At 46.1% G+C, this 23,307-nt stretch overlaps 1 protein-coding gene across 3 annotated transcripts in view; it reads left to right on the plus strand.

The window, feature by feature from the left end:
• Positions 1–23,307, plus strand: part of LOC138481051 (transmembrane protein 182-like) — a 498,008-nt gene that overhangs the window by 274,727 nt on the left and 199,974 nt on the right. For 2 of the 3 annotated variants that reach the window (XM_069612917.1, XM_069612918.1), the window contains one exon: positions 14,413–14,550. The exons of the other annotated variant lie outside the window; for it this stretch is intronic. In XM_069612917.1, the coding sequence (XP_069469018.1) occupies positions 14,413–14,550 (138 nt within the window). The remainder of the gene's footprint in view (positions 1–14,412; positions 14,551–23,307) is intronic. 3 annotated transcript variants of the gene reach the window in all.

Consider the following 23,307-nt stretch of genomic DNA (forward strand, 5'->3'; position numbering starts at 1 on the left):
GGAAGGCTAGACCGCGCCTGACGCTTCCAAAAGGCAATCACAACCTGCGATGTGCAGAAACCCATCGATGCCATACCTTCCAGGTCTGGGGCATGACAGATGATCATCACAGTGTGAGAGGTTCATCAAGCTAGTCTCCCATTACCCATCTAGAGTGAAACAAACCATAAATATCCTAGTTTCCTACTCAAAAAGGCAGTATAATCCAAGTATTTCAATATAGCGATTTGAATGCAAACCCCAGCATACCTTCTACATCAGATACTGTGGTTGAGTGACCCCTAAATTCCCAATATGTTAATCCAATGCTGTAGTTTAGCCGTATGTTTATAGGAAACCCCTGCAGGTATTGTAACCTACAACATGATATGTCACAAGTCAGTATTACTTCAGACCCCTTCATTATCTGGTAGACATCAACCTCAGTGCTCTGAGCTTGCCTGAGATGTTAAAACACCATACCTTAACCTGGAGTATCTGTAAATGATCCTCGCTCGACCGCCCCTCAAACACCTGTACGAACCCTAGTCAACTTGTTTAGAACTACCCAGAAATATAGGTGTGCATCTGTGTATTGGTTATTGAAATTATTTGGTGCTGCCAGAACTAGTGTGTCTAACCTTAGTGGAAGCCTTACAGGAGCCCATGTTGAATATGTAATATTAATTATCATAAAAAATCACAACAATTAGGAAGACTACGGCTAGACACCTATTCATAGCATCACACCAGTTCTGATGATAAAGTCCTGTTGTGCACTGTGACAAATTGCCCATTGGCAAGGGTGTAGATGAGCTGTTTTATTTTTATTATAGTAATGACATTATATGAGTTTTATCATCTCAGGAAGGGAAATCTGCTAATCAGATCTCCCTTTTATAAGCTCCATGTCAAAAGAATAATATACACATGTGCTCTGATGGGTCAGTACCCTGATCTGCAGCACCTGCTCAACAATGGGACAGAGCAAGATTAGGGATCACAGGTGCTATCTTCAAAGCTGCAGTGACAGCCAGGTCCGTGCAGTAGAGGGGCTGCATTTAAGACATGCACCCTGATCCCAAAACCACAAAACTATGAGAGTGTCTATCCTGGTGGCATATTAAAAAGTATAAATAAACCATACCTGAGTTCCTGGCATGGTGGCTAGCATCTCTCATAATTATCCAAGCCACATCAGTTGTATATCACACATGTCAGCCCAGCTCAGTTGTGGGAGGATTGTATGCATCCCCCAGTCAGGCTGTCTATGCTGCCCCATGTAAGACTGTAGCCATGGGGTTTTCCTCTGTTCAACATTTTGTGTGGACAGGCAACACCCTACCCAGTGAGACAGCCACTCTAATGGAAGCTGTCCTACATACAGGAATCAAAGGGTACACCCTCGACAAATGAAGGAATAGCCTCATACCAGGGTGCTGCATACCACAATGACTTTTGATGCTATTGACAAGGGAAGGGGAGGAGCTAATGTAGACAGGGGGGGCTCAGACCAGCTAGAGGAAGGTTCCACTATCTTGTTTTCTCTCTTTAGCTCTCTTCCTTCTTGCCCCCTCCACTTCCTTTAACACAAAGCTCTTTGTCTATGATGTCATATACCCTTAAAGCAGTCTTGCTTTTGTCCAATCGATTGTAGATATTTGCCTTGACTGGAAGGGGTCTCTCCTTCGGAGATTCACTTTGGAAGAAACACCTAAGGAAGAATGTGATGGACCTCTTCTGGGAGGGTTGACCTTTCCAAAGCTCCCTGCCAGAGGTGAAGACTGAGTGTCCAAAGCAGAGACAAGCCCTGCTCCCGAATCTTCCCCAGGGCACATTGGTGGGGTGACCTGCTGCTGGAGCATGACCTTCATCTCTGCCAGGCAAATACCTGCCCAGGACTTCACTGTGTTGCAGGAGCTCTGAAGGTGTGTGCTTGCCTCCCACGTGGGGAGTGCCCGAGAACAAGGATTAATCTTATCCTTGCGTCCATGGATTGGGACTCACAGCAGCCTGAGAGTCAAGACAGCTAGAATATCTATGTTTTGGCTATCGAAAAAGCTGTGAGCCATGACTCGAGCCGTTCCACTCCTTTAACACCAACCGCACCATCTGGAGCTGCCTTTGACACTCCATCGGTTTTCAACCTGCTTTTATGTACTCTAAAACCATGTCACCATTGCACCATGCCAGCGGAGTGTGTCATTGCCCTGGCTTGAACTTGAAGCTCATTGTTGCATCCGTGCCTTTCTAACCACCTTTTGAACCAACACCATCTTTGTTGATGTTCTTCATTGACAATTGACCATACACTGGAGGATCCTTTGAACTGCGACCTTCGCACCCCATACTGGAGAAGCCCTACTCGAACTGCGCAGCCAGTCACAAGTAACTTCACCATCAAACTGACGGTCGCGCCAACACTGGTGCCCCTAACACTCTGAACTTCTCTGAATGTCACTTCCAGCTGCTGTTGGTATCACCAGCATCTTCACTGCTGATCTTCATCAGCAGTCGAACCAACCCTAGTGGCGTCATCGAACAGCAATCCTCGACACTGTATTGGACTTCCCCTCCCGAACAGTGCATCCAGTTACCAGCATCTCTGTCAAACCCATCCTCACGAACCGCATTTCTTCAAATTGTAACGAACTTCAGCAGAATGCCGGCTCGCTCCAGTTCCCCATCTGGAACAAGGAAATGATGCATAGAAGCCTGATTAGAGCCAAACAAACAGTACATGCCTGGTTAGATGCCATCAAACTTTCAAGAATGTAAAAAAGTATTGTTGGCTGCTATCTGCCTTCTTGGTCCACCTTAGATGGGATTAGGTCAGCTTCAATCCCTTTATGCACCAGAACATATCCCTATTAGAAACATTGTGGTTATTATTGCCATTCAACTCTGATCCCTTACCAAGAGTGCTGCATCTTTCTCTCCTTTGCATATTTTGTGTTCTTTCCTCAGGGGTGGGTTTTGCTTAGTGTTTATATATTTATGTAGCATTGCTGATGATGTTTTTAATTAAAATACATAAATTTTTTTAGAACCTTGAATGGACCCTCCCTTTATTTTGAACTGTTGTACATTGCTGTTTGGCTTGTTACTGAATCACATTCACCCCCTTTTCAGAGTATAGCCTTCCCTCGGCCCGCGTCACCACAAAAGGCAACAGATGTATATCTCTTAACTGGACCTGTTTTACCTTTATGTATGGGATCACTCGTGTTTTGCAGCTGTTTTATGCCTGAGTATGCCACTACTCACTCTAGTACTCCTGCAGGCCAGAAGTCATTTTATCACACCCACTTCGCGTCACACACAAAGAAGTCTAGAGTTATTGGCCCTCATTACATCTCAGGCGTTAAGGGTTTAAAGCCTGATTACAAGTGTCCCGTTGCGGGTTGGTGTTTAAAGGGACTTTGGAGCGTAATTTTGCCGTAATTAGCGCCTTCCCCATTCCCATTATGCCCTATGGGGGCAAAAATGGGAATGGGGAAGGGCAAATGGTGAATGGGGAATTACCGCCCCACTCACCTTGGAATGGGGCGGTAATTCCGCCATCCACCATGGCGGAATTGTAACCTTAGCACCATGGTCCTCCGCCAAGGTTGTTATGAGGGCCATTGTTTAGCTGTGCTTGTTGTGAAACAGATAGCTTTACTGATTGACTGCTGGTGTCCAAACTATTAAGAAATACCATTAGAATTTGTTCTACTACTTTTCTGTTCCCAAATCCTGCTCTTGCCATTTTCGAATCAAACTAATGAACAGTAATTCTACTCCCAACAGAGCCCTATTGAGAGCATTTCAGGTGGTAATATCGCCAAACTCATTCACTGTTACTGCATGTGGTCAAATCTGGTAATTAGAGGGGTCTGCGTGATTCCAAGTCACGTCGACAACTTCAGGTATCCCCCATTTTGCAGTCCCATAGTACTCCATTCGGGTCAGTAATTACCACTAACAAATGAAGTAATGCTTTTGTGTGGTGGTAATTATTGGCAAACACAAAGGCAGGTGAAAAATTGAGTTTTCGGATTGTACATTTTTCAGAGTGCTAAAACATCTTGGAGGTTCATTTTGACTCTTCATACTGGAAATCCAATGCTTAACAGCCTTGCGTAAGTCTTTAACGCACTGTGTTTCCGGTGTGCCCCATTGTTGTCAATTTGTATGGCAGAGAGGAGAGGCGGAACGCAACTTGCCTTGCTGCTCCTCCCTTCCTCTGCGCCATACAAATCCTCCAGCTTTTGCGCTAGTATGCATTTTCATGTCTGCACAAATGTTGGGGATCCTATAGCGTCTGCCAGCCTTTTGCACCAGGAATCCATTGTAAACACTACCTGTCATGCATACATAGCAGGGACTGTTTAATCAATTTGCACAGCGGCTTCCAAAAGTGCAGGGCAAAAGGCGGCATGCAAGCATTTGCCCTTTGCCCGGCGCTTTTGCACTCCGCCGTGATAATGACAATAAATTGGCAGCTGGACCCATTTACATTGCAGTGGAAACGTAGCGAGTCCCCACCAACAAATTACGAGGAAATCAAAATGTAGCTCTCTGGTATTCTAAAATATCGGCTGTTTCACCACTACTGTTAACTTTATAACCAGGCACTTACACATTTCGAGTTTCAATTCTGAAACACTTTTTTGTGCCTGCTCTTGTGTGGAGGTAATTACCACTATACACAAACATTACTGCAAGCAACTATTACCACAGGCAGTAATTACTGCAGGTGGTAATTACCAATCCCCTTGAAATCCTATCGGACTCCAAAATGGGGAATAACTAAAGATTCATCACGATCGTGAATAATAGGGACCCTTCTGTTTGCCAGATGTTTAATGTATGCAGTAACACTATATTATGTATGCAGTATTAACCACCAAAACCATAATCAGTCCCAATGTGTTTTGTAGTATTTCACCTGGGTGGTGGCAATACCAACTTTTGTTAATCAGCCCAGGGACGCAACATCAATTTGTATTTACATGACGTTATCCCAAGAGAGCAGACCAGTGTACATAATTCTCAAAGGATGTCTGTGCATTGGAGAGTGGGCATGCTGTCACTGAGACTTGGCATGCCCTCTTCTCAAGTTCGGCAGAAACAAGAAGCAAGACAGATGTCACTTCCTGTTCCTCCTCACATCCAAATCAGTAGGCTGTTTGAGTATGTGCGGTTCATAGTTCACCCAAACCTTTTAATGTTAGGGTGAGTGCTCTGAAAAATGAAATGAGGATGAAGCTCAGTGTGCATTATGTACTTAGCGATGGAAGCGTACACACTTTTTATCACAGATATATTAGTTATTTTATATATTTATATTTTTAAAGCGCTCACACAGCCCACAGGCATCGAGGCGCTGTTACAGGAAGGGTTGCGTAATTTATTTTGCTTTTTTTGTCTTAGGTGCGTGTTTATAAGTACCCAGAGGTTTCTAAGCGCGGACTCAGGGATCGTACCTGTGTTGCTTTGTGTCGTCTTGCTTCCAACATGAACACGTTGCGGTTGAGCTTTCCTCCATATTTGTCATGTATAACGCTCTGTAGCAATACTTATGCTCCCAAAAAGCACCTTTGTTTATGTAAAAGATTAATGAGCCCCCATTTGTGCCATTTGTCCTCTTCTCATTTCTTACATGGATAATTCTAAAGAATACAATAGGACTGCCCATTTGGGGACTAATAACCAATCAGAAAGTAATGTATTAAGTTATTCTTTTTCTAGATAATATTGGGCCTCATCACGAGTCTGGTGGTTTCCCAATGGTAATTTCACCGGGATACTGCCAGTGCAAATAGCGTTACCTCTACCTAGCCGGGTGCTATTAGCGCAGGATAACGAGTAGCAGTATGCCCGTAATTTCCATTTTCATGGCGCTATTAGCACTGGCACAATTAGCGCCATCCTAATACTGCCCAAAACAGGCAGAGAGCAGGATTTTTACCTCCAGCAAAAGGTAAAACTCCAAACTTTCCACTCAACTCATTATAGGTCCAGCCCTTAAATTTGGCCTTAATAGCATTCCCGCCGCATTTAAGAGCTACCGCCCAACTCGTGATGAGGCCCACTGTGTTTTGCTGCGAAGGACACTTGTAACTGTCTTACTACATCATTATATACTGGAAGTGATCATTAGATGCAATGAGGACTGACATATTTTAGAAAGAGGAACTTTGCACTGCTAGTACAATTAAATAATGTCAATATGTATATATTTTTGTAAAAAATCACAGGGCAGGCAGCGTTTTCAATGGCCCCCATAGGGATCCCCAGCATTTGTCCTGACATGAAAAGCCATCCCGGCGCAAATGCTGGAGCATTTGTATGGCGGAGAAGAAGGAGGTAGCGGAAACCCAAGTTGCTTTCTGCCCCTCCTCTCCACCATACAAATAATTGAAAATGTGGCGTGGCGTGAATGGAAGGCGTTAAAGCCCACGTCTTTAATGCCTTCCATTTACGTTACGCCACTAGAGAAAATGAGGTACATGTGAGCAAAATGGGCCTTTATACTCAAGGATTTGAAAGCAGAAATGTTTGTCTAGATTTCTGCCTCACGCTGTATGAACACATTCGCTGATGGGACAGAGTGGGGCTCTGGGTGGAGGGGACTTCCAACGTTTGCCCTAAAGTCTAAGCAGGTCCTCTCTGCAAGTTTTGTCATTTGCAATGCAGAGTCCAAACGGGAGGTGTAAACTGCAGGCACAATCACCTCTATGCCTCGCTTTTGAACTCTGCAATGCAAATTATGTAAACGCTGCCTGCCTTTACCCATAGCAGGCAGCGTTTACAACGGAGCCCTATGGAATCTACCTGCCTGTTGCTGGTGTAAAAAGCAGGTGGATTCATGGATGCCACCGTGAGAATGTCATGATAGTAAAGATGCTGGAGTATTTTGAATGCGGAAGTGGACACAAACATGATGTTCTGGGCAATGCTGCATGGGCATCCCACAAGCGAGGCAGGGTAACTGCTGTTACCATCGGCAGCTGGGATACGGGCAGCCCCAACCTTCCCTGTGCCTGCTCCTCTCCTCCCCCCAGCTACGGAAACACGCAGTCTCGGCAGCACAAAGCCACGGAAGGGTAAGGTGCGAACAGTCATCTCACCCTTCCTCCAAACAGCAAGGTGCTAAGCGCCATAAGGAAAACAACCGTCAGGCAGGGCCCAGGTTCAAAAGATCTGCCCCCACCCCCCCACACCCCCCAGACAGTAGGCTATCCGGCCGGGGGCTGCGACAGCAGCATCCCCCACCACATACACAACAAAGACCCAGGGCCTCCATGGGTCCTATAAATATGAGCAGCATGCTCAGAGTAAACACAATGGCCCTCATTACGACCCTGGCGGAAAGTGACTGACCGGACCGCCACAGCGTAAATAGCGTTTCCGCCATTGCACGATGGAGCAAAGTGCGGCTCATTCCGACCCATCGGGCACGAGCACCACGCCATGGCGGAAGTGCAAAGTCCGCGATGGCGGAAATAACCCCAAAACGGCCCACACCGCCGCCGTACGGCGCCCTAGGTGCAATACCGCCACCCATCTTAGCGGACACCGCAGTGAGCGCCAACCGGAAAGTACGGTGACCGTAAATATACGGAAACGGAAGTAAAAGCATGGATCCCGGAACGGGAAACATCACGCCGTACACCTATAAAACCACAAAATCCACACAACCATTAAAAATACTACCCTGAGACACATCCCAACCCGTCATCCACCCTAGTGAAACCAAGAAAAATGGGAAAAGTAGCGAAGAAAGCGTGCGACCGCAAGCGGCAGGTCCACTTCTCCCGTGAGGAACTCACCGTACTCACAGAGACCCTCCAGGAGAATGCAGCCGCCGTCTTCTCCACGCAAATGACCAGGACGGCACTTGCGAACAAGAAGGCCATATGGGCCCTGGTGGCACAGCGGGTAAGTGCGGTGGGGACCGCACCCCGCAACCCACAGCAATGCAGAAAGCGATGGGACGACCTGCGGATACGCGTCCGTAGCATACTTTCTGCCAACCGCAACATTGCCACAGCCACCGGGGGAGGATCGGAATCACCCATCAAGTTGACCCCCTGGGAAGAAATCTGTGCCTCCACCATAGGAATGGAGAGCATAGAGGGAGTCGGAGGGATGGAGAAAGGAGTGCAGACATCCGAAGAATCAGGTAGGTGGCCCAAATAAAACAATGCCAAAACCACAATGTCCAATCATGTGAAGTACCACGTGCCCACATAGTGCAACAGTAACACATGTCCAGGAGAACGTCCACATACATAGGCCTGATAGCACACTTCAAAACTCACATCAAATACATAAATAATTAAAAATCCTAAAAACACCCTCTACACGTGCAGCAGGCACACCCTAACTGCAGGCTGCCAAACAACTGCACCCTCACTCCACACACAAATGAAACCACCTCCAAGGCCCCGACCCAAATCACCCTCAGGTACCACCCCAATGCATGTGATACATTGCCATTCCAATTCCCACAGACCCATTAATAACGCTCGCCCTCCTTTACTCCACCACAGGGTCCGATCCAAACGACGAGCTCCAGGACACCCCTACCAGCACACCTGCAAAGAGGGCCAAGACCAACGGCCAAAGACCCTCCACCTCAGCTGCACGCATCAAGACACGGCAGCAGCACAAATCAAGTGGCAGCACACAGGAGGGAACTCCAACAGGCACCCCAGCAGCCAGCATGCCCACACCACCACCACCACAGGTCCCCCCAATGGATGCCACAGTAGGCACTGCTTCTGGTGGCAGCAGCACCATAGGTGACACTGCATTAATGGCAGCATGCTCCGACACAGAAAACGGGGATGTCGAAGTCAGATCCATCCATGACCTGTCCCAATCCCCCTGTCTGTTCCATCCCGTACACCATGAGGATACCACGCAGGGGCACCCACAAGACGACGACTGGCCATCCCCCACAAGCCCTGTGGCAGGGCAACATGAGGCGAACAGCCACTCTGTGACACCACCGCAAATGACCATGGCCCAGCAGAGGCAACAGTCCCTCGACCAGTTAATCGTGCAACAGCAGCAACTGGCCACGCTCCTCAAGGACCATGCCGATGAATGTGGGGGCACTAAGGCAGACATAGAAACATCAACTGAGACACTTAGGGCAGAAATGGAGAGAAGTACAGAGACACTAAGGGCACAAATGGAGAGTAGCACCGAGTGCCTGAGAGTCCAAATGGAGAGTAGCACCGAGAGCCTGAGAGTACAAATGGAGAGAAGCACCGAGAGCCTGAGGGGGGAACTGCATGCGACGTCCAAAGACGTATGTGCCGAACTTGCCGCAATGCGCCGTGTGCTCACTGAGCTCTCACAAACCCTTAGGGACATGCATGGACGTGAGCAGGCAGAGACATCATCCGTTGCAAGTTCCGTCCAGGGCAGCCCCCAACGTAGATCTGGGAGGAACCTGCGCTCCACAGGCAGGGGTGCCCCTGATACCCGCAGAGGGGGCTTGCAATAGCGACTGCCCACTGACAATGAGCATCTTTGGACACTGGTGTTCGGGGGGGAGGTAGGAGGGTGGAGGGGGGTTGTTGGGCTCACTTGGGTGGCGGGTCGATAGGGTGTTTAACATGATATCACATATGCCATAAACAATGCACGATCAACCAATGAGATGTGTGGACATTGATCTTTGTGTACGAGGCCATTATAGGCGTACAGTCCATATTGTGCAGGTACCAGACACACACAGTGCCACGAGTCCCGTGTCCATGTATCAGCCACCAGGCGTGAGTGCTAGAAGCATGCATCTATGAGATGCTGACGAATGTCACGGCCCTCCTGTGCCTCGCAGACTCCTTGAGGTGCTGCCACATCCCCACCCTCATCATAACCATCTTCAGGTGCTTGCAGTTCTGCGTCAGGGGGCATGGGCACATTTCTACGTACGCACATGTTGTGTAGCATGACACATGCCATCACCATCTTCGCAACCTTCACATGGCAGTACAGGAGTGCCCCGCCAGACCTGCTGAGGCACCGGAAACAAGTCTTCAGTAGGCCGAATGCCTGTTCTATGACTACACGGGTACGTGAGTGGGCATGGTTGTAGTCCTCCTCATGCTGGTCCCATGGGTTCCGGACTGGTGTGAGGAGCCATCTCTTCAGTGGATATCCGGCATCACCTGTATGTGGACAATAAACGAATTATGTGGAATGCCATTGCTACGTACGCACCCCCCCCCCTTCCTGCCAGGTCATTGCCGCATCACATACCCCACATCATCATGCATGAAATGAGACTCACCGAGTAGCCAGGATCTGTTCCCTGCGTGTCGCTCCATGTAGCGTGGTATTGTAGAGTTCCTCAAGACCATAGAATCATGGGTTGATCCAGGGAATCGGGCACAACAATGTGTAATGATCCTGTTGGAGTCACACACCATTTGTACATTCAGAGAATGAAATTGTTTCCGGTTGCGGTACTGGGCCTCCATGGCATGTGGGACGACCAATTCCACATGGGTGCAGTCGATGGCACCAATGCAACCCGGTATGCCGGCAAGTGCATGGAATCCCACTTTTGTGTTGGTAATTTCCTGCTCCGAGCGTGGTAGAGAGATGTAGTCGTCTGCGTGCTGCAGGAGGGCATCGAGCACTTGCAATAGTGTCCGTGACAACAGTGGCTGTGAAATGCCATGCAACTGTCCGACTGTGTGCTGGCAGGTGCCTGTGGCCAGGAAGTGGAGTACAGACACCACCTTCAGTAGGGGTGGGATGGCGTTTGGGCTATCTATCATGCTGACAAGGTCAGCCTGTGTCATGTCCACAATGGCGGTTATGGTGTCCCGGTCCAAACGGTAGAGGGTGTGGATCTGCTCATCAGTGAGGTTGAACGGATGTGCTCGGAGGCGTGGGATCGCGGGATGCCTGCGTGGTGGTAGTGGCTGTGCTGGCGGCCCTTGCTGGCCCTGCCTTGCCCTCCTCCTCCTCCTGCGTCTCCGCCGTGAGGCCGGTTGTAGTTGGTGTTCGTCTTCTTCTTGAAGTTGGAGTACTTGCAGTGCTATCAGGTCCCCCAGGGCCAACATAGCTAGTCCTGCCGGTAGCATTTCGGAGTGGGTGTGGTTGTGGGAGGAGACTGGGTGTGCAATTTATGTGTTTTCAGGCTGTATGGCCTCCACCTGTGGTGATTCATTCCACCTGTGCAAGCTGCTCTCCCCTTTGGGCGAGCACGTCCCGCACACAACGCTGCAATTCGACGAATGGCATCTTGCTATTACAATCATGTATTTGTACCCGATGGCAGTGTAACATTGGTTGATATGTTCATTCGGCTATGGTCCCATTGTTTCACATACTATCTTTGCAGTCGCGAACAGACTTGTGAAGGGTCAGTGGAACGTAGTACTCGAGTAACGGTGGACCCTCATGCATCACTGTACCGAGGTTCAACGACGGGCGGGGAGTCCCATTTGTGAGTGAAGGCAGTTGCCATTTTCACACACAGCCGCACTAGATGGATTAATTTGTGATTTCAAGTGGCCACAGATGCCTTTTCGACGTGATGTTGCAAATGAGGAATTCGAAGGGCGGCGCTTTCGGTTTTCAGCTAGCGGCGAGGAGATGCCCACAGGTCTGACTGCAAATATAACGTTCTATTGTTCAATGTCCTTGGGACAGGGGCCATGGCGAGGATGCAATGATTGATATGAATAGTTTGGGATGCGCAATGGCGAAGTGGACGATGAGGCCGGACGTTCCCAAATACATGTTACTTCACAACACTGGAATTACGGGCTGGGGCACAGTGGATTTTGCAGGCTGCATAACGCACAGACTCAATGGAAATTTCACATGTTATGTGAGTATGGAAACAGGCGTTTTCATTACGGGATGAGGAAATGATGAATGGATGCATGGACAGATGATTTGATACAGAGTTTGCCATGTACAGGGCTTCTTGGAATCTGTCCGCCTCCCCTGCGCTATGTGATGCAGGGCTGCCATAGTGGGACCATCGTCTATCTGGCCTTGTTGAGCCCTCCCTGTCTCGACGCGCCTTCAGACACTTGTGTCTATGCACGTTACCAATCCCATCTGATGGATTCTGTTTTAACAGACGCATGCACAGGTACACTCGTTTGTGATGGTGTTTTCACCTCGATATAGATAGTTATGATTCGCAAGTGGTTTTTGGGTGGTGATGATCCTTTGGAGTGGGCTAGCATGTATATGGCTGTGGATTTGGTGTGATCATTGAAGTGAGTAATTCAAATGTAGTTCTGATGGCCATACTATTCTTTTTCATTTCATTTGGTTGACAGGTATCTCCTCCCCTTTTGCCACTGCCATCTGTATGCCACTCCTGCAGATGGATTTTACTCCCGACACCTGCTGCTTCGTGTTAATCAGTGGAGCAGCATTACGATCTTATGGGACGATCGCCAATGGCCCACATGCCCTTACGCAGTACTAGTGGCTAGGAGCAACATTTCGGCATTTCAGCTGGACTAGTGCCTCCCTATTGGGACGGCCCTGCGGTTCTAGGCGCTTCCATGTTGCCTTTTCGTACGAGAATGTAGCCCCTGTGTACCATGAAGGAACAGGGCGTCACACAAGAAGTAGCTGGTCATTTATTGCGGATGCAGCCCACAATGGTGAAATGTGTTTTGGAGTTCATGGCCTAATGGCTGTATGGGCTTGGTGAATTTGTTGTGCATTAAATTTCTATTCTGATATGGACCGTGTAGCGTTCTTCTTTGCAAGTGATGTGGCATATTCCTATTTGGGGAGCGATGTATTGTGTGGAGATCTGCATTGGGTTCCAGCTTCGGAGTATAGTTGCGTGGTACTGTGCTGGGCGCGTTTGCCTACGAAGCCCAGTGAGGTCAGGGATAAGGGCTGCCAATATGACTGTTTTAATGATGTCATGCTCAGGGGCGGGGGATTAGCTTTTGTGTAACAGATGCCAGTCAGCCAGGTGGATTGGTGGGATGATGTGATTTTCGGAATATTGCTGGTCACAGGTGCCTGTGTTTGCGTGCGTTTCTTGGTGGGAGACTGAGGTCATGTCCATTGGGATAGCTTCTGTATTCGTGCCATCTGTGCCCTGCAGCTCCCATTGGCCCCTCTTGAGATTCATTTGTTCGTTGGCAGGCATGGATGACTAGTACATTTCACTGGTTGCATTGTGTGACTTCATTGCACCTACGGGGAGTTGTACAATGTGGCCAGGGAGCGGTGTACAGGCACTCAGTGGGGCCGTTTACGGTTGGTTCGCGATGCCGTACTTCTCACCATGGCAGAATGGTACTTTCCGCCGTGCTTGATGGCGTTAGGTGCATGTCCGCTAGGGTCAGAATTCGCGTACCGTTGCGCCATGGTGGTAATTACGGTTTGGCATGGCGCGCGCGCGCGTACTTGGTGCAGTTAGCGTTGGCGTTCACTACGGTGTCGCTAATGGCATCGTACTTTGCGGTGACGGGTCATAATCGCACCGAGCGCTATTCGATGGCGGTATTGCATTTCCGCCATCGTTTTTCGATTTCCGCCAGGGTCGTAATGAGGGCCAATCTGTTTGTGGACCCTGAACAGGGACCCAAGCAAACAGGAGGTTCACTGTTTACTCCGTGTCTTCCAAATCTTCTTGCTTCTTTACCACAGAACCCGCCCACCCTACAAAAAGGGGAGAAGAACAAAAAGAAGTACAAGGCACTGTACGGTGCCCACAACAAGTCGTGGGACACAAGAAGGCGGCACGGGTCAGAGGGGGTAACCTCAGGACCCAGTGTCCAAAAGTATGATACCATCATGATATGTGATATTGTGTATTTGCCATAACTCATATCTGTACAATAAAATCCTACGGCCTTTTATTGCCAACACTTGACACACGTTGTGAGCCTATCATTACGGGAGAGGGTTTGGGGTTCGGCCAATACTAATGCATGCATATGGGTTCAGCAGTTACCTGTGTCTCTTCTATGCCATACAAACGCTGGAAAATGTGGTGTGGTGTGAAATGCAGTCACAACATTTTTGCATGCTTTGTATGCCCTTCAGGTGAGTTCCCCTGGAAAGAGCTGTTTGTTGTTTACAGATGCTTCCTCGTCCGTTTTTAACGTTATGAATAGATACTTTCTGTATATTAAATGATGCTCATTCTATGTTCCCCATAAAAAACGAAGAAACAATGATTTTTTAAAGCAGGTACATATTGCCAGGCGGAGAAATGTGCGATTGTGAGAAAGTGTTGCCTCTGTGGGTTATTTATTCGGGTCTCGGGGTGTGCTTTCCAGATGACAGCTTCCGGGGAGATTTATGTGTGTCGCTAGCAGGCATGCCCTGCACAGTAGCAGCGCCCGCATACTTTGGGAAAACTGACTAGATTATGTGGCATTACTGCTCTTTAATCACCCCACGGTCTTTTCTTCCCTCGCCCAGTCTACAGGGGATTCTGGACTGCATTCATCCTGCTGGCTGTTGCTGCCAGTCTCGCCGGAGGGCTCCTGTTGGTGTGCGCCGTGCCCTTTGTCAGCGCTCGCTTTTATAAAGTCGCCGCCGGATTCCTTATCACGTCTGGTAAGCTGCCAAGTCTCGGTAATTGGACACCCTGGTGCTGCATGCCATGACAAGGCCCGCCCGAGTCAAGGCATGCCAAGTGCAGAAACGATATCAATTGCTGAAATGCTGAAGTAAACGATACTTGGTATGTGAGATTTTGCAGACTGACTTCAGATACACTGTGTTTTGCCCATTAAATAAAGACCTTAATGCAATTTCGGATTTACAAAGTGCCTTGCAAGCTGCCAGTGAGCTATTTTCCACAAATGTGTGACGTATCTTTAATTCCCTTACAGCTCAGCATTGCTAACAGATAAGAGTTTATGGGCAGTGTGTGCCTGTCACTCAAATGTGCAAGGATCTGATTGGGGTTTCAGTACCCAGGCAATTTAAATGCCCAGAATGTCTGTACAAAGGGGTTTCTGAGCTTCCATGTACCTGGTGCATTGGCAGAGCAGCTGTGTTCAGCTAGTAACCAGAGCAGTGACAGGCGCGAGAATTCTTCGATGTTAAAGAGCGAGATGTGCGTGAAAGAGGGAAGCAGTTAAGCACACCCACAGTGAATAGTGGGAGAAAACACACAGCTTATTTAAAATCCAACATGCATTAAAAGTATCTTTAGCATGTTGTCTGCCTGAAGCAGTAACTCCTTCTGTGACGTTCGCTATTGGGTGTGGCTAAACAGCGCCTGATTGCTAGAGTTGCATTAGTTTCCCTTCAAAGAGGAAAAAGGATCTGATTTCAGAATTTAGACAGGGCTCTCTGGTGTGCTCAAAAATGGGTTTAGATTTAATAAAATTCATTTAACTTAAAAAAATACATTTCCATTCAAAATCATTTAACTTTGTGTGGATTTTAAAGGCGGCAACGTAATCCACAAATCACTTTTGGTGAAAACCTGTTGAATTCGCAATGACCTTACCAGAACTGTTTCAAGTGTGAGGCAAATACACACTTGTGGATGATAACAGAGAAACATACGATTGGCAAGAGCATTATTATTAAAAAATATTATCATAATCAGCAGCTTTTGTATATAGTTTTTTAATTCACCTCAATAAAATCAAACACCACAAAATGCAATTGTCAAATACCTAACTTATTAATATTTCAACTAAGGACTCAAACATGGCCACAGTAATTAAACCTAAGATATCTGTCTTGGGTGGCTACGGTTCATGATAACCAGTGGTAGAAGCTTACGTAGTGGAACTGTGGTCTCGGCAGAGGAGGGGGTAGGTGGAAGCGTACTGCAGCATGTGACAAGGTGTTTGTGGCCGGGGCATTGCAATAGTCTAAGTGAACAGTAAATAAGGCTCATATTACAACGTTACACTTGCACAAGGACATGAATGCGCACATCCTCTATATAGAATGGTGAATATGGTCGTAAAAAGTAGAGGACTGGTAAAAAGATAAAAATAAAAGTAGTGGAACACCGCTCCCGACCGTTCCCGTTCACTTTGATCCCTGATGATAACATACAAACGTGTTAAGGAATTTGGGTGTGTAAAGGCTTGAATGTGCGCTATGCTCACTGAGCTCAATTGGGTGCGCTGAGCCGCGTTACACGTGTCTTTATACTGGGTTCCCACCAATTGCCCAGTAGATGAATAGAATAGATAAGAATTGTACACAGTATCGAGCCAATGGCTGATTCTGTATGAAGATATTCAATTAAATAGAACCATTACTTCCAACAATACGGATTGAATTTTTCGTTTCAAAGAATATTAATTCAGGGTAGAGCGCGATACTGTGTCCAATTCTTATCTATAACATTCAAACGTGCTAACTTCCCATAAGACCAATGAATGTAGTACAAATCAGGCTCATCTAGTCCTAAACACAATTTAACTCTGCAGGCAGGTCCGTGTATAACTTCTCTTACATAAAGGCACCTAAATATTCTATACTTCAGATTGATAGCAAGGACGGAACTACCCTTCACACTGACTGGGCTGGAGCTGCAAACAACGTGACTCGAAAGACCAAGTTTGAAACTTATTTTAATATACAGTCGAGGGCGTTAGCGTGAAGGCCTGTGAGGAGCAACCGTCTATCACCTACCAAATAGGGGTCCCCCTTGGCATTGCCCTATTCTGACAGTGCCAGGCTGGGTCAATGACGAAAAAGCCCATCAGGGTTTCTGTATCTTTGGGGTATTTTTGGGCTCGCCTTTCATAAAGCACATCCTCAGGAGATTTCATTTGTGCCACTCTACCTTGGCATGGATTATTTCTTTCACAGGCCCTGGTTCGGTGGTGATGGTCCTTCACGTGCCGTGGGTCTATTAGTGATATTCCAATAGAACAGTGTGCTTCAAACAAAAAAAATAGTCATTTTTCAATAGGTTGTTTCCTTTCACATTTTTATGTTCGCACACACTATTGACCTTCGAACAGCTTTCGTTCACCACAGAGCTTTAAAGCCATAACAGTGGGTTCTATACAAATATCAAATAACATAACGTATGTTGACTACCTTCTCCATCCATGTCGGCTAATCAATGAAAACAATGTGCATGAGACATGAATTCAATGTATTTAATTTTTTATATAGAGCACACTTTCTGTCAGGCGCTCTGAAGCCCTTTCACATAATGGGGAGAGTCCAAACCATACTCTTGTTAGACAGTGTGTAAAGGTCAGTGCTAAATATACAAACAACGTTGTTAAAAGGACGTTATGGTTAAGTTGCACTAATAAAAACCTATGAAATTCAATGAACAAACTTGGTTAAAGGACGTTATGGTTACAAGTAAAACCGAAAAAACTCAGAAATTCGCCAGTTATGGTAAGCTTAACAACCATAACTCAGCCACCACCATGCACGGGTGAGACTAACACCCAGGACATCAAAGAAGAAATCACAAATTCCATTCATGACATCACTGATGACATTACATATGAAATTAATTTTGTTGAAAAGTCCCTGAAAGGGGTTGTGTTTATAATGCTGGTAACAAGATGTCAGGGGTGATTGGGCGACTTATCATGAACCACTTAATCTATTAAAGAATGTACTCATCTAAACAAAACTTTATATTGGAGTGTTGTTGTTAATACAGGAACCTAATCATACATAAACATAGGCAATGGCTTCATCATGCAGCATAGAAGTACAATAATTATAATCTTGTAATTTTGGATAGTGAAATAATAAATGTTACTGTATCAAAGTTTGGAGTAATGTTAAACATATAATAACTAGCTAACAATGCAAGACTTACTACACACTGGTTATGTTATGTTATGTTAGGATTTTTCGTACCGAGGTACAACACAACGGACACCAAAGGCAACCTGGCGCTAAAACTGAGTAAAAACTATTAAAGGAGGCAGAAGGGTTAAGAAAAGCAGAGTTTTCAGAGCATTTCTGAATTGCAGATGGGTGGCCACAGAGCAGAGAGCAAGGGGTAGGGCATTCCACAACATAGCAGCATTAATAGAAAATGAATGGTTGCCAATTCTAGAACAGCGAAACCTAGGGATCGCAAGAGGGAAGTTTTTCCTAGAACATAACACATGGGCAGGGGTGTAAGGCCGAAACTTCGATTGCAAATACTCAGGGCCAGCAGCATTAAAAGCCCCACTCACCAGGGAGATTTAAGGTGCATGCATTTAGCCACTGGCAGCCAATGCAGAGCAATGAGAACTGGAGAGATGTGATCCCGATAGGAAGCACCCTTGGCAAGATGGTCATCAGAATTGGAAGAAGTTGGAGACAGTGTAACAGGTAGTCAGGCTGGGCCAGATCAATAATTGCAATAATTGATCTGGCTAAGGACCAAAGCGGAGACCACCAGAGCCTGCAGATGGAAAGGAATAAACTGCAAAAACGTTCTAAGTATCTTCAGCTGAAAATGTCCAGCCTGACAGACTGAGCTGATCTGGGAAGTCTTATAGAGAGAGGCAGACAGCATTACACCCACATTCTTAATCAAAGGGACAGCAGCAGGAAAGGAACCAAAGGAGGAAGGCAAAATAAAAGATTCAAGGGGACGGGATAGCAGTAGAACCCACAACCAGAACCTCAGACTTATCCCCATTCAGTTTGAGCCAATCCTCGCTCATTCAGCATCGCACAGCAGACAAACAACCTCGTAGCTCAGTGGCATGGGCCAGGTGGGAAAGGTCAAGCCAAACAAGAATCATCAGCATATGAGTAACATCTGAACCCATGGGAGAGGATAAGAGCGACCAGAGGCTGGATGCAAATATTAAAAAGAGTGGGAGATAAGGCAGAACCTTGAGGAACCCCACACACCAAGGCAGAAACAACAGAAAGAAAGGGCTGGAATGATAGCAGCTGTGAGAGGTCAGAAAGAAAAGAATAGAATCATGAGAGAACAGACCCAGACACACCAGCCGCTGACAGATGACTGATCAGGATGGAGTGATTAACACTATCAAAAGCGGCAGAGAAATCCAACAGGATCAATGCCACCACTCCACCCTGATCAGCAATGAGTGTCAAGTCATCAAGCACCGATACCAAAACAGTCTCAGTACCGTGTCCCGGCCTAAAACCTGACTGGAAAGCATCAAACAAGGACGTATTTTCACAGAACTGCCCAAGTAGCGGGTACACCAGGGATTCCAGCAACTTCATAGAAAATGGCAGGAGTGAAATAGGGCGAAGGTTTGCAAGGACTAAAGTGTTCAAGGAAGATTTTTTTAACCATAAGAATCACTGTGGCACATTTTAAAATAGAGGGAATGGTCCTGGTCAAAAATGTGATGATTCACCACAGCCATGATGTTAGACATAATCAGGGGCAAGATGGCTTCCACCATTTTATGGCCATACCACCAAGAATCTGGCCACTGGCCACAACCATAACAATACAATACAATACACCTTCAAATAACAAGACTCGCCCTAAAGCCCCTGTAATCCAAATAATGTCAGTGGACACCAAAAGTGACCCTGGACCAGGCAGCACCTGCACACCAAGGCGGAGGAAACTTCAAAGGGCATTATCTTCAATTGTCCTACTATCATAAATACCATATAAAACTTCAATTATATAATTCCACCATATTACAAATACGGTATACTCCCCTCATAGTACCTATAATAACTATACACATATTACTATGTTGTATGTAGCCAGTGGCCAGATTCTTGGGGACATGGCCCTAACCACCACAATACAAAATGAAGCCTTATAACAAGTATGTACAATACACTTTCATATAACAAGACTAGCCCTAAACTCCCTACAATACAAACAATATCAGCTGACACAAAAAGTGACCGTGCTCTGGGAGGCACAGCACACTTTTTTCACCTATAAAAACAGCTCCATGTCAACTTCATTCCACTCCCCCATCATTTCCAGGCCTTCTTTTGGCCACTAAATAACCCCAAATGTGGTTTCCACACTTTACCCTCAAACGTTCATTGTCAGCAGATCCTACATAGTGACCGTTTCTTAAAATATGACGCAGCTTGCATTTTCCACCATCCAATCAGTGGACGCGTACAATGTTCATAGACGTCATGCCTGCCCCTCATTGGCCCACATGTGTCCGCGGACCCCGAATCAGGAAATTAGTCTGCAGATATCTCTAATTGTTTTTGACCTACCTTTTTGGGCATTTTAAAAACTACTGGATGTATTTACACCAAATGTACAAAAGCACACTTTCAGGACCAAACCGCAGCCCCTAGCGCAAATTTGGTGAAAATCCGTCGAGCGGTTTGGTCTGTAGGCACAAGCACAATTCTTTTTCCATTGCGTCTATGAGGATTTCCACACATTTGGGACCCCCCCTTTAACTTTGCCCCCCCCCGGACAAAACGGCACCAAACTTTGCAAAATCATTCTAAGGGGGACATATACTTTTTTTCTCTTATCAATGACGTGTGTGATGTCATCTTTGATGTTCTGGGTGTTATGTTTAGCAGTGCACGGTGGTGGAGCGAGTTATGGTTGCTTAGCTTACCATAACTGGTGAATTTCTGTTTTTTTGTGGTTTTACTTGTAACCATAATGTCCATTTAACAACGTTTTTTCACTGAATTTCATAGGTTTCTATTGGTGCACCTTAACCATAACGTCCCTTTAAGAATGTTTTTTCTGTGAATATATATATGTATATTATAAAGCGGCAGTCACAGCCCTATGGTTAAGGTGAGACTGTCTCCCATCGGAAACCTGCTAATAAACTTTGACAGAAGACCACTTGGTTAGGGGTGTCACGGTATTAGTTTTATGGCGGTACAATAACCTTCTTGCCAAATGACGGTATAGCATGGTTATCGCGGTATAGCAGGTGGAGTTAACTAATCTTGACAAATATTTCCTTAAAAAGGTCATCATTGTTAGATTTATCATCACAAACAAACCCAGGCACCCAGGGCCAGAATTGGGCTGCCTGCTGTGACTGGCAAAGCAAACTTAATAGCTTTTCTTAAGTGGTAATTTAGGCTTTTAGCTCCCCCACTGGCTACTGGTGAAGATGAACATGTTGCCATCTTGATAATCTGCATGCCACAGACCAATGGAGGCGGATTGTAGTATGCGCTTGTGCGCATACACGCACACGCTCTCTCTCTCTTTACGTTACAGCCTTTAGTTTACTTGCGGGGCCAAAAGGTGTTCAGTAATCACGGACATGTTACCATTTGGTATGGCAGCAGGGAATACTCGCAGAGATGAGTTCATTTCGCGGTGTGACTTATTATAATGTAAATTCAATGATAGAACCAGGGAAATCCCTCTTTGCCATACATTTAGAAAACATTATCCATTATAAATATATAAACCCCAAAGCCGCCAACCCAAAGTAAATCCTTTTCCTTCTTGGCACTGTATTTATTCTTCCTATTGTTAACATATGATTTTGTGTCAGGCACATTTGGTTCACGGAATGGCATTTAAAACTGCTCCAACTGAAACTACTTGTACCAAGAACTTTTTTTTTTACATTGCCTTTTTTGCATTTGAAGTTCTTTAACTTACAAGTAAGTCAATGCTTTTTAGTTAACTTAGGAATACGCAGGCAGGATTTTCCAACTGTAGCAAGGTAGCATTTTGAAACTTGTCTCTGCACATATTTAGCTGATCCTCTAGGAATCTAAGGCGCCTGCAGAATTGGTCTTTCACGGCGCTCACTCGTTGATCGCCTTGAATGAAAGAGTGACTAGTGGAAGTGTCATAATGCACATGTTGAGCAATGAGCTTGCTGCTCAGTCACAATCGCTTTGAAAATTGGCCTCGACTTGCATTTTTTTGGAACCATATGGAATGGGCATCATGACCACTCGCTGCGACAAAAAGTTTGTTTTGACAACTCTTTATCCCATTAAAGGGAGAAAAGTCACTCATGTGCTGTCTGAAAGCCCATGTCATTGTGTGTCCTTTGTCAAAGTGTCATAGCCAACATAGACACACCGAAAGGTTGCATAGTAATCTAATCACTATAGATGGTTTACCATCTACCTGGTGTATTATGAAGGTCTTATGTCGGAGTCACCACTGACCATATAATCCTAAAGGGACAGCGTTCAGTGGGTGCTGTGGATTTCTTTCTTGATTCTTGCAATACATGTTCATTTACCTTCTTAAAGATAGTGGCAAAATAAAAAACTTACAAATATGGCCTAGACCACCACCTCACCAGAGCCCCATCACTACCGTTTTCCCCAGGTCTGAGTGCATTAGGACCCTTGTGATGCGAGTTCAGAGGGGGGAATGCTTTCATGGGTGGTGTCACTAATTGAGAATAGACCTAAGAAATATTTTACACCCATTGCACTGGATACTTCAAATTGAATGTAGAATCTGTCCTGCCAGCTTGAGTCCAGTGCCATATGCAGAAGACAGGTAGGTGAAGGTCAAGCGAAGCAAAAACTCTAGTGCCAATGTGCAAATCTACACAGAAGCCAGGGGTGTGGGCAGTGTATTTACTAGCAGAAAGCACTGATAGGCCCAGTGTTCACACAATCTACAGCAGGGTCGGACTGAGGCATAAAACTGTCTCGGGCACCAACATAAAAGTGGCACACAGTTGCAAATGGGTATTCATTCCTTTTGGAACACTGTTTGAATAGTACCCAAGGGGGGGGGGCGATTTTTGATAAAATGTGATGCAAATTGTACATTTAAAAGAATATTTATTCAGCAACAGTGGTCAAAACTATTAGCCGCATAGTGAAGTCACTCATCAAAATGGCCCACTTTGGCGTAAAAAGTGCCCAAATTTGACCCAAAAAACTGGCCCACACGAGCATTTTGCATTTTTGGTTCGGCCATGAACCTATTGCCCTAAAGGCCAGTCCATGCCTTTTCTACAGAGCTAAAGTTGTTTCTGGACATGCATCAGAAGGGCATCCAGTTCATTCCCCCCTTGAATTCTGGGATGTGTAGTTCCCCATCTTTCAAATTGGTGGGAAAACCAGAAATCCCAGAATTCTAAGCTAAAACAGAACTGGATGTCTATCCGATCTATGACCCTGAGAAACTTAAGTTACCTGAATCTAAACCTTGGGGAGAGTAATTCGATATGCATGACTTCACTGGCCGTCCTTTTTTTTTTTAACAATTTTGCACAGCCAGAGCAAGAGCTGTTCCAATGTGTGTTTGCTCTATGCAGTAGGACCTTAACTCAATGAACTAATGTCACATGATGCCGGGCCAGGCTGAATCGATACATTTCTGCTCCTGCTGGCTGAGTGGTTGCTAAGCAAAGTGTTCCTGGCTCCACTGTTTTGCAAGTCACTGAACGTTTTATTACATTTGTTTACATACGAACAAAAGGAAAA

Source organism: Ambystoma mexicanum, chromosome 5p (assembly GCF_040938575.1).
Source record: "Ambystoma mexicanum isolate Mex_15411 chromosome 5p, UKY_AmexF1_1, whole genome shotgun sequence".
In the NCBI taxonomy this organism is placed as follows: domain Eukaryota; kingdom Metazoa; phylum Chordata; class Amphibia; order Caudata; family Ambystomatidae; genus Ambystoma; species Ambystoma mexicanum.